At 39.6% G+C, this 17,163-nt stretch overlaps 2 protein-coding genes across 2 annotated transcripts; both read right to left on the reverse strand.

Annotated features, from left to right (window-relative positions):
- Positions 250–1,209, reverse strand: LOC102182493 (olfactory receptor-like protein OLF4). The gene has a single exon (XM_005701316.2). The coding sequence runs from the start codon at positions 1,207–1,209 to the stop codon at positions 250–252; it is 960 nt and encodes a 319-aa protein (XP_005701373.2).
- Positions 16,166–17,098, reverse strand: LOC102182777 (olfactory receptor 7A17-like). Its single transcript, XM_005701317.1, has one exon. The coding sequence runs from the start codon at positions 17,096–17,098 to the stop codon at positions 16,166–16,168; it is 933 nt and encodes a 310-aa protein (XP_005701374.1).

Genomic DNA, 17,163 nt, shown 5'->3' on the forward strand with positions numbered 1-17,163 from the left:
AAGACTTAATATTATTAAAATATTCATACTACCCAAAGCATTCTACAGATCCATTGCAATTTCTACCAAAACTAAAGGTATTATTCACAATGAAGCTCAATAAAGTGAGTTACGTAAATTGTGTAGAGGAGTTGAATTCATACAAATGGAAATTCCAGGAAACAGAGAAAAGGAGGAAGTTCTTCTTCTACAATCTGATAAAAAATATCAATTTCTGGCTCCCTTTATTTCAATTCTGAAATCACAGTACTACTTCAGCCCCAAAACAGCTGAACCTTTTGTAGCTGCCATTTCAATGATTCTTTCCAGAGCTCTCTTTATATCTTTGTTCCTCAGACTATAGATGAAGGGGTTCAGCATGGGTGTGACCACAGTGTACATCACTGAGGCTGTTGCACTTGAGTGTGGGCTTTGGGTAGCAGCAGAGCTAAGGTACACTCCTAGGCTTGTACAATAAAATAAGCAGACCATTGAAAGATGAGATGCACAGGTGGAAAATGCTTTATACTTCCCTTGAGCTGATGAGATTCCTCTTATGCAGGAAACTATCTTAGAATATGAGTAAAGAATTCCAGTGAGGGTTAAAAAGCCAAACATCCCAGCTGCAAAATAAAACAACATGTCATTAAAAAATGTGTCAGAACAGGCAAGCTGGACCATCTGATTAATTTCACAGAAAAAGTGGGGAATTTTCAAGTCTGTACAGAAGGACAGCTGCAATACCATTAAGCTTTGTATCAAGGAATTCAGAGCACTCATCACCCAGGACACCAGCATGAGCAGTCCACAGAGCCAGGAGTTCATGATGACCGTGTAGTGCAGGGGATGGCAGATGGCCACAAAGCGGTCATAAGCCATCACAGTCAGGAGGAAGTCATCCAAACATACAAAGAGTATGAAAAAATACATCTGGATAATGCAGCCTTCATAGGTTATGGCTTTGTTCTCTGCCTGGATGTTCCACAGCATCTTTGGGATGGTGGTAGAGGTGAAACAGATGTCTACAAAGGACAGATTGGAGAGGAAGAAATACATGGGGGTGTGGAGGTGGGGGTCTGAGCTGAAGGCCAGGATGATGAGGAGGTTTCCAAAGACAGTGATCAGGTACATGGAGAGGAAAAGCCCAAAAACGAGGGGTTGTATTTCTGGTTCCTCTGAAAATCCCAGAAGTAAAAATTCTGAAATTCTTGTTTTGTTTCTTGATTCCATATGCTGGCTGTGACTCTGAGGAGAGAAGCAAATACTATGATTAGTATTTACATGAACTTACATTAGTCACATATTCTAAATGCTATTGCATATACTATTCAGTCAATACACTAAAATTGATATTCATTGTATGGATCTGGCTTTCTTTTCTTTTTCACTTCACTACTTTATTTTTATTTTATTTTATTTTTTTTTATTTAAATATAAATTTATTTATTTTAATTGGAGGCTAATTACTTTACAATATTTTATTGGTCCTGCCACATATCATCATGAATCTGCCACGGGCATATGCATGGCTTTCTTTTTTATAATTAAATTTATTTATTTTTGATTGAATGATAATTGCTTTACAATATTGTGTTGATTTCTGCCAAACACCACCATCGTATACCTATGTCCTCTCCCTCTTGAACCTCTCTCCCACTTTCCTCCCCATCCCACAACTCTAGTTTGTTACACAGTCCTGGATTGGGATATTCTGTGTCACTTATGATATGGAATTTCTGTCCCAATCAACTTTTTCTCTAACGGGACAAGAATTTTAAACTTTTAATGAGAAATTCTTCATGTATGTAAGGAATGTACAGCGAAGTATGGCCACATTTTAGGCACTAATTAGACTATGAATAATGGATGCTGAAGCACAAAAATCCCTGAAATTCATTGATAGAGAAAAAGTATATAAGGAAATAATAAAGTTCTATATAACTTCAGATGGGGACGAATGATACGACAAAATGGAAAACAAATCTAAACTTGAGAATGAATAGTGCATTCTGTTTTTCATGAGTGTTGTGGCAAGAGTGGCAAAGAAGTTGACATTTGAACAGTGACTTCAAGTAAGAATAGGACAGATGCACAAAGTTGTGTGTGGAAGTGTATGCAAGCAGAAGAATGGCCAGCACACTTATAAATAAAAATCAGAAATGAAAGAAGTGTTATTACAACTGATACCAGAGAAATATAAAGTATCATGAAAGACTACTGTGAACAATTACAGGAAACAAATTAGAAAATTAGAGATTTCCACTCCAAAGCAGCAGAATACAATTTCTTCTCAAGTGCACATGAAATATTCTCCAAGATAGATGATGTCTATCTATCAAGCCTTGGAAAATTTAAGAAAATTAAAATTGTATCAAGCACTTTTTCCGACCACAACCCTATGAGATTACATATCAATCAGAGGAAAAAGAACTGTAAGAAAAATGCATGGTACCTAAACAACATGCTCCTGAAAAACCTAGAGATCACTGAAGAAATCAAAGAGAAATTAAAAAAAAATACACATATTCAAATGACAACAAAAACACAATGACCCAAAACCTATAAGATGCAGCAAAAGCAGTTCTAAGAGGGAAGTTTATAGTAATTCAAGCACACCTCAAGAAACAAGAAAGTTTTAAATAAACAATCTAAACTTACACCTAAAACAACTAGAGAATGAAGAACAAACAAAATCCTTAGGTAGAAGGAATGAAACCATAAAGATCAGAGCAGAAAATACAAAATAGAATTGATGCAAGCAATAGCAAAGATCAATAAAACGAAGTTAGTTCTTTGAGACGATAAATAAAATTGATAAACCTTTTACCAGACTCCTCAAGAAAAAAGGGAGAGGACTCAAAACAATAATATTAAAAATGAAAAAGGAGGAATTACAACAGATATTACTGAAATACAAAGGATCATAAGAGCAGACTTTTCTTAATGATATAAAATGCAAAACTTTTGAATTAGGAAATCTGGACTTGAATTTTAAATCTACCACACCTTAGCTTTTTAAACCTGGAGAGCCAACCCAACCTTTCAAAATGTTAATATTATCATTAAAAAAAAAATCGTCATTCAAATAGTGGGGAGAACAGTATCAATCATCCCAAGGTAGTTGACAGATTTAATATTTCCTGTTGGTAAATGAGTGGTTAACACTTAGGCTAAAATGAGGCAGAGTTTTTCTACTCTTCCAATGTCTGTTTCTTCACTTCTTGGTCCTCAATTTCACAGTTTTTTTTTTTTGTTGTTGTTGTTTAATTCATTGTTGTCTCTTCCGTCTGTCACTGACTGGCACCCCTCTAGCCCTATATTCACTTTGATCCAGATAAATTTTCTATATTGCAAAGCTGATCCTCAAACTTCCACTCCCCTTTGTGACATTTCAATGGAGAATGAAGACAAAGTCCCTTAGCCTCAAACATGAAGCCTGAGTCTCTGAGACCTGTCTGCCAGCTTCACCTTCACACTGTCCTGCCCTCATCCACATGGATCTCACAGACACTGAACGTGACTGGCTGCTTCACCTGACCCTGCAGCTTTGATGCTCAGTGCCTCTGAAGTGAAGTGAAGTGAAGTGAAGTCGCTCAGTCGTGTCCAACTCTTTGCGACCCCATGGACTGTAGCCTATCAGGCTCTCTGTCCATGGGATTTTCCAGGCAAGAGTGCTGGAGTGGATTGCCATTTCCTTCTCCAGGGGATCTTCCCAACCCAGGAATCGAACCTGGGTCTCCCACATTGCAGGCAGACGCTTTACCGTCTGAGCTACCAGGGAAGCCCTTGCTCAGTGCCTCTACACACATGTTTCTCTCTTCTTGGAGTCTCACCACAGGTATATTCGGAAATTTTTACCTCCTTTTCATATCCAAATATTCATCTACACTTTATGACTGCCAAGACTTATCTATTTTACGAAGCTTTATTTTCTTCTTAATATTTTCACAGAAAAAAAGACACTTTGTGCACTTAATTTAGATAGAAGGGCTGTCATTTTGAAAATTTTGTCTATATTCATGTCTTTTATCCATCACCAGACTGAGGGTCCAGAGGCACATAGCCATGCTATACTTACCATTCTTCCGTATCAGATTTAGTTTGCTTGGAAAGGTAGCTGGATAAATATATATATTGCAAGAAAGAGTGAGAGAAGTTATTTTCAGAAAAATTGGCAATGGTGAAAGAAAGCACAGAAGTGTGTCCCTCTGTATCCATGGAGCATTGGCTTCCTGCATAGTCAAAAATCCGAGGATGAACAAGTCTCATTAGTCTCATACACTATACTATGTGCAGTATAGTCTTGCAATAGCCTGCATATATCCTCAGTATATTGTTATTTTAAATCATCTCTAGATTGCTTATAATACTTCATAACAGTGCAAATGTCCTGTAAATAGTTGCTGCTGTTGCTACTGCTAAGTCGCTTCAGTTGTGTCCGACTCTGTGCGACCCCATAGATGGCAGCCCCCCAGGCTCCGCCGTCCCTGGGATTCTCCAGGCAAGAACACTGGAGTGGGTTGCCATTTCCTTCTCCAAAATAGTTGCTGGTGCATAGTATATTCAAATTTTGCTTTCTGGAACTTGCTAAAAATTTCTGGATAGTTTTGATTTGCAAATGGGCAAACCAACAGATGTGGAAGCTGCAGATATAGAAGGTCAATTGTACTAACACAAGTATGGAGGATATGTCAGAGAAATGTTCATATTCTGAGACTGGGACCCATTAGGGTTTTAGACTATGATATTAAGAATTAAATAGAGTAGTACCAATAAATTGCAAAAAAGAAACTCAGAGACCATCACAAATACATAGTAAGGGTAACACTGTAGATATATCAGTTCAGTTCAGTCTCTCAGTCATGTCCGACTCTTTGCAACCCCATGAATCGCAGCACACCAGGCCTCCCTGTCCATCACCAACTCCTGGAGTTCACTCAAACTCACGTCCATCAAGTAGGTGATGCCATCCAGCCATCTCATCCTCTGTTGTCCCCTTCTCCTCCTGCCCCCAATCCCTCCCAGCCATTGTAAATACATAGTAAGGGCAAGGTTGTTGCATAGTTCTCTTTGTTCAGTCATGTAAGTGTGTGCATATGCTTGTATTTCTTTGTTTCTATGTGCAAGCCTGCTGGACCACAAAATAAAGGCATAGGTTTGATATATAGTCTAAATTTCAAGAGTCTACATCAGTAAAGGCAAGACTAGTTTAAAAAGGGAAATCCTGATAATGTGAGGTAAACAACATGAATGAGGAGCCCAATAGAAGAGAAATGTTGCAGAAAGAATAAGCAGCAGTGTGGATTCTGAAGTGATCTCAGACTCTAGGGACCACACACTGACTGAACCTTTATTGTTCCACTTGCCTCACAGTGATATCTACCTTATCCTCCTGATCTGTTATTCCTGTACATATCCATGCTCATTTGACCACAATTGTTTAATTAGTGCAATAGTGGACGTTCTTTGTGACATTTTTTTCTGCTATTGATTTTTAATCTCTTTTTTGACACAGCCAGTGGGTATACCCTTGACCTATGTTTTTTTGCTTGAGTAATCTATTAATGTATCTATTGGTTGTTACATAATATTTCACAATGTGACTGTGCTACTTACAATTTTGACTGTCTTTCATATTCTTTATCATTAAATTGCTACTAGGTCAATGCTAGAAAAAATATGTTGAGATCGTTAAATTTAAACTATGGTTCCTATAAAAGGCAATTCCCACCACCTTCCTTGTTCAGCGTGCAAAGTCCTCCCAGGTCATATTCCATGAAGTCCTACCAAGTCATATTCCATGAAGTCCTCCAGGCTTTGAAAATTCATATATTTAAATGATTTATTTATGATTCATGCATTTATTTTGTTGTATTAGGCCTTTCCATTATGGTTTACAATCCAGAAAAGAGACCCCATAGTTTCTTCATTTTCTTTGATTCAAAAAATGTGCATTTGTATAGAAAAAAGTATAGAAAAGAAAATTCATAAAATAAAAAAAATAATAAGGAAAATAAAAGCAAGTCTAGTGGATTAAAATAATTATATTTAATGACAGTAAAAATTTATGACTGATTACTGAAATAATACACTGAAGAGTAAAATTTTAATCACATCAACATGATTCTCTCATTAAAGAGTAAAATGGCAAAGATCTAAGAATTAAAATTATAAAAATGTACTTCTTGAAGAGCTGAAGGAACAGTATTTAATGTTTTTTTTTTAGACCTCATTGTATATGGACATTTACCATATGGCCAGATTATATTTCAGTCTAGTAGAAAAAAGTTGGGCTGTTAAATAAAACCTGGAGTAAATGTCTGTCTATCTGGAAGAATATGAAATTGGTCCCTTATTTCAGGCATCATCAAAAAAAAAAAAAAAAAAAGAAGAGGTATATTCCCTCCAAAATTCCAATGAGCAAGAATGATCAGTAGAGATAATTTGGAATGCTGAAAGTAATAGAAAAATGGGCAAGTAATATATGGGCACATAGTAACAAAAAGCAAACAATAATGATATTCAATATATGTAAATTTTGCTGAAACTGTGCAGTAGTTTAAGAAAACAAGAAATGTCTTACACTCATCAGCCTGGTAAAAAGAAGTGTCATGGTGATTGAGGTTGGAACTTTTCAACTGGTAGCAAAAGCAGTACTCTAGTTTTGCTGGCAGAAATACAAAGGATTACAGGATTGAAAAACAACCTGAAGAGAGCAATAAGTATTACAAATACAGATATTCTTATCCCAGGGATTCTCAGTCTCAGCACTGTGAATTTTCTAGGCCAGGTCGTTCTCTTTTGTGTGCTCTGTCCTGTGCATTGAAGGATGTTGACAGTATCCATGGTGTCCACCCACCTCTCTCCAGCATGACAAAAATGTCCCTGGACATTGCTCAGTGTGTCTCCTGAGCAGGGTAGAGGGATTGTCTTTTATAGGAACCATGATTCAAATTTAACAATCTCAACATAGTTTTTCTAGGATTGACATAGTAGCAATTTAATGGTAAAAAATATGAAAGACATCAAAAGTATAAGTAGCACAGTCACATTGTGAAATATTATGTAACAACAAAAATAGATACATTAATTAATTAATCAAGCAAAGAAGCACAGCTTTTTGCTTTTCTCTGGGTTGAGTTGAATTGGCTTCCTTTGTCTCTGACCTTCTCATGCACTGTAACCTGGGTTGTTGGACTCACCTGGATATTAACTCTGAGAGGTCCAACAGAGGTCCAACAGGTCCAACAGAGACTCCAACAGGGAGTCTGAATTTTTCCCTGGAGGGTAGATGATGGAGACTAAGGCTTTCTCCCCAGACAAGATAGTAGGAAGGAGTGAAGCTACAGACCCCCAGCCAGAGTTAGGACTCCAAACAAACAAAGGAAAAGAAAGCTCCCTCTAGTCCAAGTTTATAAACACTGAGAGGCTACAGAGTGGAGATACTTATTATGCCCTATATCTGCTCATTTCTCTCTAGTTATTTCAACGTTTAAACACATATTTCCCTTGTGGAAAACTGTTCTGGAAGGAAGGAAATTTTTCTTAATGATCCTCTATTCACAAGAGACCAGGGTAGAAGCCATAAGAATCCAATTTTGTTTTTCTTTTTTCATTCCTTCTCCATGAAATTGCCTCCTTTTGAGATCTCTAAATCTCCCAGTTCCTTGTTTCAAGTTTTCTCCAAGTGTAAGACTGAGAAACCCATCTGGATTAGGTCTCTTGTATCTTCAAAGCATTGTCTTGTGGTGGGGACTTACCTCCTGAAACTCCAGAAAATTTCCACTCTTTCAACAAGGGTTGTGTGTGTCTGTGTGTGTATGGAGGGGAGATACTGAGTTCTTTTGATAATAAAACATGGGCTTTGCATACATTGTCTTCCTAACACGTTTGCTGTATCAGTTAGGAATTTCATACTTACATCTCTAGTTTTCAGCTATCATTTAGTTATACATTATAAAATATTTGGTGACTCAGATGGTAAAGAATCTGCCTGCAATATGGGAGACACTGTTTCAATCTCTGGGTTGGGAAGATCCCTGGAGAAGGGAATGGCAATCCAGTCCAGTATTCTTGCCTGAAGAATTCTATGGAGAGGACAGCCTCATGGGTACAGTCCATGGAGTCACATAGAGTTGGACACGACTGAGTGACTAACATTTTTACTTTCATAAAATACTTGCTAGTGATCTGAAATATATTTAGATCTTTTTTCTTTTTTTTTTTAAACTAAAGCCTTAGCTTAGCATGTTATACAGGTTTTTTGATTTAATATTTATAAATGTTTTATCTATGAGGAAGTACATTAAGAATTCCATTATCAACTGCAGAAATGAGGCTTAGTGATCTGGCCAAAGTTAATATCTGAGTATGTGATATGCCTTGACTATAAACACGTTAGTATGCTTCTATCTTTCAAACTCTAGGCTAGTGCTTCTCAACCAGAAAGGATTTTCCCCCTAGGATGTATGATGATGTCTGAAATGATTCTGCTAAATATCTAAAATCCACGGGAAAGAACCTCCAGAATAGCATCATCCTGCCCCAAATGTCAACAGTAAAGGGTTGAAAAATTTAGTCCAGACAAGCTCTTCTCTAACTTCAATTTGTCTGGGAGTCAACAACAATCCTGCTACAAATGCAGAATCTGATTCAGCAGGTCCTGGTGTGCCCAGAGACTCTGAATATCTAGCAAGCTCCTGGACGATTTTGATGCTGGTGGTCCTGGTCTGTGGATCACTCTTTGAGTAGAAAAACTGTAAGCCTGTGATACAGTCAGTTGTAGACAGTTTTAGTTCTTCTGCACCAAAAACTGACTTTGCATGTAATTTTGAAGGAATAACTTATTCACTCATTCCAGAGGCTATGGTAAATTCTGTTGGTTTCTTTTATATAAGGGTTCTTGAATGACACAAAATGATACGCTATTGAAAAAGATTTTGTAGTAGGCAGGATAAGGACTTCCAAAATACTTCCACATCTCAGTCCCAGTTAACTTTAAATATGATATTTTTTGTCACAAGTGAAGATTCATCTTTCAGATTTATTAGGGCTGTTAAACAGTTAATTTAAGATAAAATTTAGTCGTGATTGACCTTCTCTTGTGGCTCAGAAGGTAAAGAATCTTCCTGCCAATGCAGGAGACCTGGATTTGATCCCTGAGTCAGGAAGATCCCCTGGAGAAGGGAACTGCTACCCACTCCAGTATTCTTGCCTGGAGAATCCCATGGACAGAGCAGCCTGGCAGGCTATGGTCCATGGGGTGGCAAAGAGTAGGACATGACTGAGTGAGGATTTAGGACCCCTAAGCACAGGCCGCCTGTGGATAATGCCAGGTGTTCAAGTGGCATCTCCTGTGCGTACTGTGTGTGCCAGCAGTGTGCAGCTGGACTACAGGGTTGTCTAGGTCTGGCAGAAACTCACCAGCTATAGGTGGAGGGGGAGGAGCATAGGGAAAGTTCACCTGAAGCAGAGTCATGGATGAGCACATGAGGGGGGCAAACTCTGGTTTCAGTGAGGCTCCCAAAGGAGCCTGGACCAGGGGAAGCCTTACTTACATCAGGGCTTAGGAAGATCATGGTGCAGGGCAAGACTTCTGGCTTCAGCAGGGCTGCAGGAGTGCCTGAAGCCAGGTTAAGCCCACTGGTTGCAGCAAGTGTGTGGTTATCTGTGGGTGAATGAGCCCTCCGAGGGCAGTGTGGCTGTGGGAGGCACATGGGTGGGGCAAACCCACTGACCACAGAATGGGCATGGGAGAGTGTGGGGACAAGCTCTCCAGTTTTAGTGTGGCAAAGAAAGTGCAAATGCCAGGAAAACCTGCTGGGTTCACAAGGTGAAGGAAAAACATGAAGATAGGGCATTCCATGGGCACTAGCTAGCAAGGTAGAGGGAGTGCAGTAGCGGCACCTGCCAGTGATGAGCTAGCACGGTGGATTGAGAGCGCACACGTGATGCGTTCCAGTGCCTCTGTTCCCGGAGACCGTTTCAAGCCCCTGCACCCCCAGCAGACGCTTTAATTAACTAATGAATCTCCTTTATACACCTTCTAGGTGCTTTTCAGGTGGTGCTAGTAAAGAACCCGCTAGTCAGTGCAGGAGACATGAGATTTGATCCCCAGTTCAGGAAGATCCCTTGGAGGAGGGCATGACAACCCACTCCGGTATCGCTGCCTGGAGAATTTCATGGACAAAGGAGTCTGGCGGGCTACAGTCCATAGGGTAGCAAAGAGCTGGACGCGATTGAAGCGGCTTAGCATGCATGCAGCAAGTGCTTTTCAAACTGCTGCTTTTGTGCTGGGTCCTGTGGTCAGTGAATGTGTAGAAGCTCTTTCAGAGCAGACTTTCCCTTCCTTACAGACTTTACAGTCTCCTGGACAGCAGCCCCATTGGTGTTTAGATCCATGCACTTTAGTGACTTATCTCTCTGATGTAGATCCCAAGGGCTCATGTACATGATATAAGGTACAAACCCATTTTCCTTAGTGAAAATGTGAGATCCTTCCCACTGGTGGGTTACCAACACCAGGAGTTGGGTATTTGAAGAGACCGCATCTCTGTTTCTCCTGCCATTTTTATGTGACCTTGTAAGTCTTTGCTATGGAGGAAATATTCACCTAGGTTTTGGGTCTTTTTCAGAAGAAACTGATCCATACAGCTGTCAATTTGGTGCGTTCGTGGGTCATGGTGAGTTTAGAACCACCTCCCCAAACATTTAATATTAGCCCAATAAGACTCACTTCAAGCTTCTGATATCTAGAACTGTAAGAATATGTATTTGTTTACTTTAAGCAACTAAAGTAGGAGCATTTTATAATAGCAGTAGGAAGATAACATAGACTTTTTTTTAATATGGTAATGTAAGTTCCCATGTTACTTTTTCCATACATCTCACCGTCCGCTCCCCTCGACCCATTTCCATAAGTTTATTCTCTATGTCTGTTTCTCCACTGCTGCCCTGTAAATAAATTCTTCAGTGCCATTTCCCTAGATTCTGTATATATGTGTTGGAATACAGTATTTATCTTTCTCTTTGTGACTCACTTCACTCTGCATAATAGGTTCTAGGTTCATCCAACTCATTAGAACTGACTTAAATGTGTTCCTTTTTAATGGCTGAGTAATATTCCATTATATATATATTATATATATATATACACACACACTACAGCTTCTTTATCCATTCATCTGTCGATGGACATCTAGATTGCTTCCATGTTCTGGCTATTGTAAATAGTGCTGCAGTGAGAAATAGGAAACATGTGTCTCTTTCAATTTTGGTTTCCTCAGGGTATATGTCTAGGAGTGGAATTGCTGGGTCATATGATGGTTGCAGCCATAAAATTAAAAGATGCTTACTCATTGGAAGAAAAGTTATGACCAACCTAGATAGCATATTCAAAAGCAGAGACATTACTTTGCCGACAAAGGTCAAGGCTATGGTTTTTCCAGTAGTCATGTATGGATGTAAGAGTTGGATTGTGAAGAAAGCTGAGCACCAAAGAATTGATGCTTTTGAACCGTGGTGTTGGAGAAGGCTCTTGAGAGTCCCTTGGACTGCAAGGAGATCCAACCAGTCCATTCTAAAGGAGATCAGTCCGGAGTGTTCTTTAGAAGGAATGATGCTAAAGCTGAAACTCTAGTACTTTGGCCACCTCATGCGAAGAGTTGACTCATTGGGAAAGACTCTGATGCTGGGAGGGATTGGGGCAGGAGGAGAAGAGGATGACAGAGGATGAGATGGCTGGATGGCATCACCGACTTGATGGACATGAGTTTGAGTGAACTCCTGGAATTAGTGATGGACAGGGAGGCCTGGCGTGCTGCAATTCATGGGATCACAAAGAGTTGGATGTGACTGAGTGACTGAACTGAACTGATTCTGACCAGTGTGAGGTGATATCTCATTGTAGTTTTGATTTTCATTTTTTCTAATAATGAACAATGTTGAGCATCTTTTCATATGTTTGTTAGCAATCCGAATGTCTTTGCAGAAATGTTTATGTCTTTTCCCCACTTTTTGATTGGGTTTTTTGTTTTTCTGAAATTGAGTTGTATGAGCTGCTTGTATATTTTGGAAATTAATCTTTGTCAGTTGTTTCATTTGCTGTTATTTTTTCCCATTCTGAGGGTTTCCTTTTCACCTTGCTTATAGTTTCCTTTGCTGTGCAAAGGCCTTTAAAAAAAATTTATTTTAATTGGAGGCTAACTGCTTTACAATATTGTATTTGTTTTGCCATACATCAACATGAATCCACCATGGGTGTACACGTGTTCCCAATCTTGAACCCCCCTCCTATCTCAAAAGCTTTTAAGTTTAATCCCACTTGTTTACTTTTGTTTTTAGTTCCATTACTCTAAGAGGTGGGTCATAGAGGATCTTGCTTTGATTTATGTCACTGAGTGTTCTGCCTATGTTTTCCTCTAAGAGTTTTATAGTTTCTCGTCTTAAAGACTTTGATGCTGGGAGGGATTGGGGGCAGGAGGAGAAGGGGAGGACAGAGGATGAGATGGCTGGATGGCATCACTGACTCAATGGACGTGAATCTGAGTGAGCTCCGGGAGTTGGTGATGGACAGGGAGGCCTGGCATGCTGTGATTCATGGGGTTGCAAAGGGTTGGACATGACTGAGCTACTGAACTGAACTGAACTGAGGATGTCTTCACAACTTTAAGATAGGATGAGTAATCTATTATGAAAATGAAGTTACTCATTTGACTTTAAATTTTTGTGCTTATATTTCTACATCTTTATGCTTCTTGGTAATTCAGACACTCATTATTTTCATATCTATCATTTCCAACATTCTGTCAAGTTTCCTATTACCGTAAAAATGGAATCCTAATTGTGTTTGAATGTGTACGATTATGCCAATTTCAAGGAAAACTGTGTGAAACACACTCATATAAACACAAAAATATTTTATTTGCACACAACATGAACTTCCACACATTTTATTTATTTCTTACAGCATCCTTATGAAGTTGTATTTAGTATTCCACATTAACTTCAGAAATAAAGAAATTGATTCCCAGGGAGCTTAAAGTTTTCACAATTACATGCAAAGCACTTAAATATATGTGCACTGTATTATTATGCACAAATGGAAATATGCAGTACATTCTCTTAGTTTTTTTAATAACTCTTATAATTCATCAAATTGTGCACTTTAAATCTGAAGTTATTGTTTCCCATCTCTTTGCAGTCTCCCTCCCTCTCCCCATCCCACTCTTCTGGGTCATCACAGAGTGCCAGGCTGGACTCCCTGTTTTATATAGCAACTTCTCATCAACTATCCATTTTACACACAATAGTGTATATATGTTGATGCTGCTTTCTTGATTCGTCCCACTCCCTTTCTATTGCCCTGTGTCCACAAGTCCACTAAAACAGGTCTTTGAGAAGAAATTGTTTTTAAGAAATCAAAGTTGTCCCATGTAAGATAACGGAAAATTTTCAAACATTTCTTGTCGGGGTCCAGGCCCGGTAGATCCAGGGTAATTCGAAGGGGAGATGGAATCGGCATCCTAGGAAAAAGCTATTTAATTAGAAATATAAAGAGAGATTAGAAAAGAATAGTGTAGTAGGAAATATTAGTGGAGAAAAGGAGGCTAAATAACTTGGTTTACGTGGAATACCAATAAAACTCCAAGACAAGGAGTTTGCACCATCTATGTAGGCCACCGGTGCCCACTTGAATATTAGAGGGTGCCCTGCCTTGGGCTCCCTCTCACATGGGTCTTAGAAGCCAGGGCAAGTAAGTAGACATGGCGAGCATCCACGCTCCAGATGGGAATTCAGCCAGAAGGGGAAAGAAAGAACGACATGGGGGAATCAATCTTTCCAGAAACTGATCCGTTTTCTTTATTTTCAGGTTTGCTTATATACTTTTTGTTATACATAGGGATGAATACAGAGTCACACGGGGTCAGCAGACCTGACCTTTATCAAAATCAGGTGCTTCATATAAATGTATACAAAGGTCTTAGGGGTTTTACATCATCTTCTGGCCATGAGGCCTGCTGACATTTTATGGCCCTTTCTGATAATGGTCAGTCAACCAGAAAACTTATTTTTTCCAGGGGTGATTTTTTCTTAAACTAGGCACCACCCTCTGAAGGCACCAGGTAAAGTTGCATTCCTATAGGGCGAGGGTGCAGGGGGTTATAATCAAGAAAAGGAATTTACTTAGCCTAAGGTTTAATAGGATTAATCTTAAAGGTTAATACTTATTTCTCCCATATGCTAGTTATATTCATTATAAGGGCAGGGAATATGGAGATTTAGCAGCAAATATTGGCTCAACAAATGAAAAGCCCTTCACCAATATAATTTCTAATCAACCCATTATACTATACTAATAATTTTCTAACTTCTCAAAAGAATCTGTATTTAGAAAGTTTAAAGCATCTTATGCCTCTCACGGTTGGGAGGCTGTAAACAATCACATGTGACCGGACGAACCTGCTCAGGCAGGCTAGAGAACCTTCAGAGGATTTTGTAAGTTGAAACACTCTTGTCCCGCCCAGGAATTTTTATTAACTTGGAGCTGTAAGTTAACTCCTTCTCCGAAAGAGGTGGTGGGGGGCAGCCCCCCATAAAGTCAGAGGTGTAGGTGAGATTATAAAACAGTAAAGTAGGCAGACTCTGGTTTTGGGGGTAGATACTCGTGAACAGGGTGTCTCCTGAGGCTTGATCCCACCTTTGCGTAATGCTGAGCCTCCTTCGTCATGACCTTTGCCGTGGGCAGAGTTCCTCACGTTGGCTCCCGGCAATTTCTGATTTAAACTTGGGAAAAACTTTGGGCATGTGTGAATAGGGACAATGGGGAAAATGTCCATATAACATACAGAGTAGTGAATGACAAATTGTGTAGAGGAATTGAGTTCAAAGAAATGGGCAATCAAGTAAATAAATAGAAGGAGAGAGTTCTACTTCAACAGTCAAAACAGTGAGGTACCACTTCACACTGTCAGAATGGGCATCATTAAAAAGGCTACCAATAAAAAATACTGGAGAGGGTGTGGACAAAAGGGAATCCTCCTGCACTGTCAATGGGCATGTAAATTATTGGAGTCACTATGGAAAACAGTATGTCAGTCAGTTCAGTCCCTCAGTTGTGTCCGACTCTTTGTGACCCCATGAATCACAGCACGCCAGGCCTCCCTGTCCAAAACCAACTCCCAGAGTTCACTCAGACTCACATCCATCGAGTCAGTGATGCCATCCAGCCATCTCATCCTCTGTCGTCCCCTTCTCCTCCTGCCCCAAATCCCTCCCAGCATCAGAGTCTTTCCCAATGAGTCAACTCTTCACATGAGGTGGCCAAAGTACTGGAGCTTCAGCTTTAGCATCCTTCTTTCCAAAGAAATCCCAGGGCTGATCTCCTTTAGAATGGACTGGTTGGATCTCCTTGCAGTCCAAGGGACTCTCAAGAGTCTTCTCCAACACCACAGTTCAAAAGCATCAATTCTTCGGTGCTTAGCCTTCTTCACAGTCCAACTCTCACATCCATACATGACCACAGGAAAAAACATAGCCTTGACTAGATGGACCTTAGTCAGCAAAGTAATGTCTCTGCTTTTGAATATGCTATCTAGGTTGGTCATAACTTTTCTTCCAACGAGTAAGTGTCTTTTAATTTCATGGCTGCAATCACCATCTGCAGTGATTTTGGAGCCCCCCAAAATAAAGTCTGACACTGTTTCTACCATTTCCTCATCTATTTCCCATGAAGTGATAGGACCGGATGCCAGTATGGAGGGTCCTCAAAACAGTAAAAATAGACTTGGCATATGATCCAGCAATTCTACTTCTAGGCATATATCCAAGGAACAATGTAATTTGAAAAGATATATGGACCCCAACAGTCATTGCAGCACTATTTACAATAGCCAAGACATGGAATATATATATATATATATATATATATATATATATATATATATATATATATACACAATAACCTGTGACAAAACAATGATGCAAAAGAATATGAAAAATATTGTGTGTGTGTATATATATATATGCAAAACAATCACTTTGCTGTACAGTAGAAAATGATACTACATTGTAAATCAATTATACTTCACTCAAATAAATTTTAAAAAAGGCAGAATAGCACCTTATGCTTCTGAGGTTTTGAGCCCTACAATCATGAGTATTTCTTCAGCCCCAGGACAATTGCACCTTATATCGCTGACATTCCAGTGATTCTTTTCAAAGCCCTCTTTATGTCTTTATTTCTGAGGCTGTAGATGAAGGGGTTCAGCATGGGTGTGACCACTGTGTACATCACTGAGGCGATTGCACTTGAGTGTGAGCTGTAGGTACCTGTGGAGCTAAGGTACACTCCTAAGATAGTACAATAAAATAAGGAAACAATTGAGAGATGAGATGCACAGGTAGAAAATGCTTTATACCTCCCATGGGCTGATGACATTCCTCGTATTGAGGAAACTATCTTAGAGTATGAGTAAAGAATACCAGTGAGGGAAGCACCACCCAACATCCCCGCTGCAAAATACATCACCATGTCATTGAGAAATGTGTCAGAACAGGCAAGTCGAACCACTTGATTAATTTCACAGAAAAAATGGGGGATTTCCACGTCTGTACAGAAGGACAGCCATGACATCATTAAGCTTTGGCTTAAGGAATTCAGGGCACTCATCACCCAGGACACCAGCACCAGCAGTCCACAGAGCCGGGGATTCATGACGACCATGTAGTGGAGAGGCAGACAGATGGCCATGAAGCGATCATAGGCCATCACAGTCAGGAGGAAGTTTTCCAGTGCAGCAAAGAATAGGAAGAAGTAGATCTGGGTGATGCAGCCTTCATAAGTTATAACTTTGCTGTGTGTCTGTATATTATTCAGCATCTTTGGGATGGTGGTGGAGATGAAACAGATGTCTACAAAGGACAAGTTGGAGAGGAAGAAGTACATGGGTGTGTGGAGATGGGGGTCTGAGCTGACAGCCAGGATGATGAGCAGGTTTCCGAACACAGTGGTCAGGTACGTGGAGAGGAAAAGCCCAAATATGAGAGGCTGCAGTTCTGGTTCATTTGATAATCCCAGAAGAAGAAATTCTGAAATTTGTGTATCATTCACTGGTTCCATGTGGTGGAGATGGCTACCTAGGAAAAAAAGATTAACATGACTAAGTTTCTCAAAAATTGCGATTG

Source organism: Capra hircus, chromosome 7 (assembly GCF_001704415.2).
Source record: "Capra hircus breed San Clemente chromosome 7, ASM170441v1, whole genome shotgun sequence".
In the NCBI taxonomy this organism is placed as follows: domain Eukaryota; kingdom Metazoa; phylum Chordata; class Mammalia; order Artiodactyla; family Bovidae; genus Capra; species Capra hircus.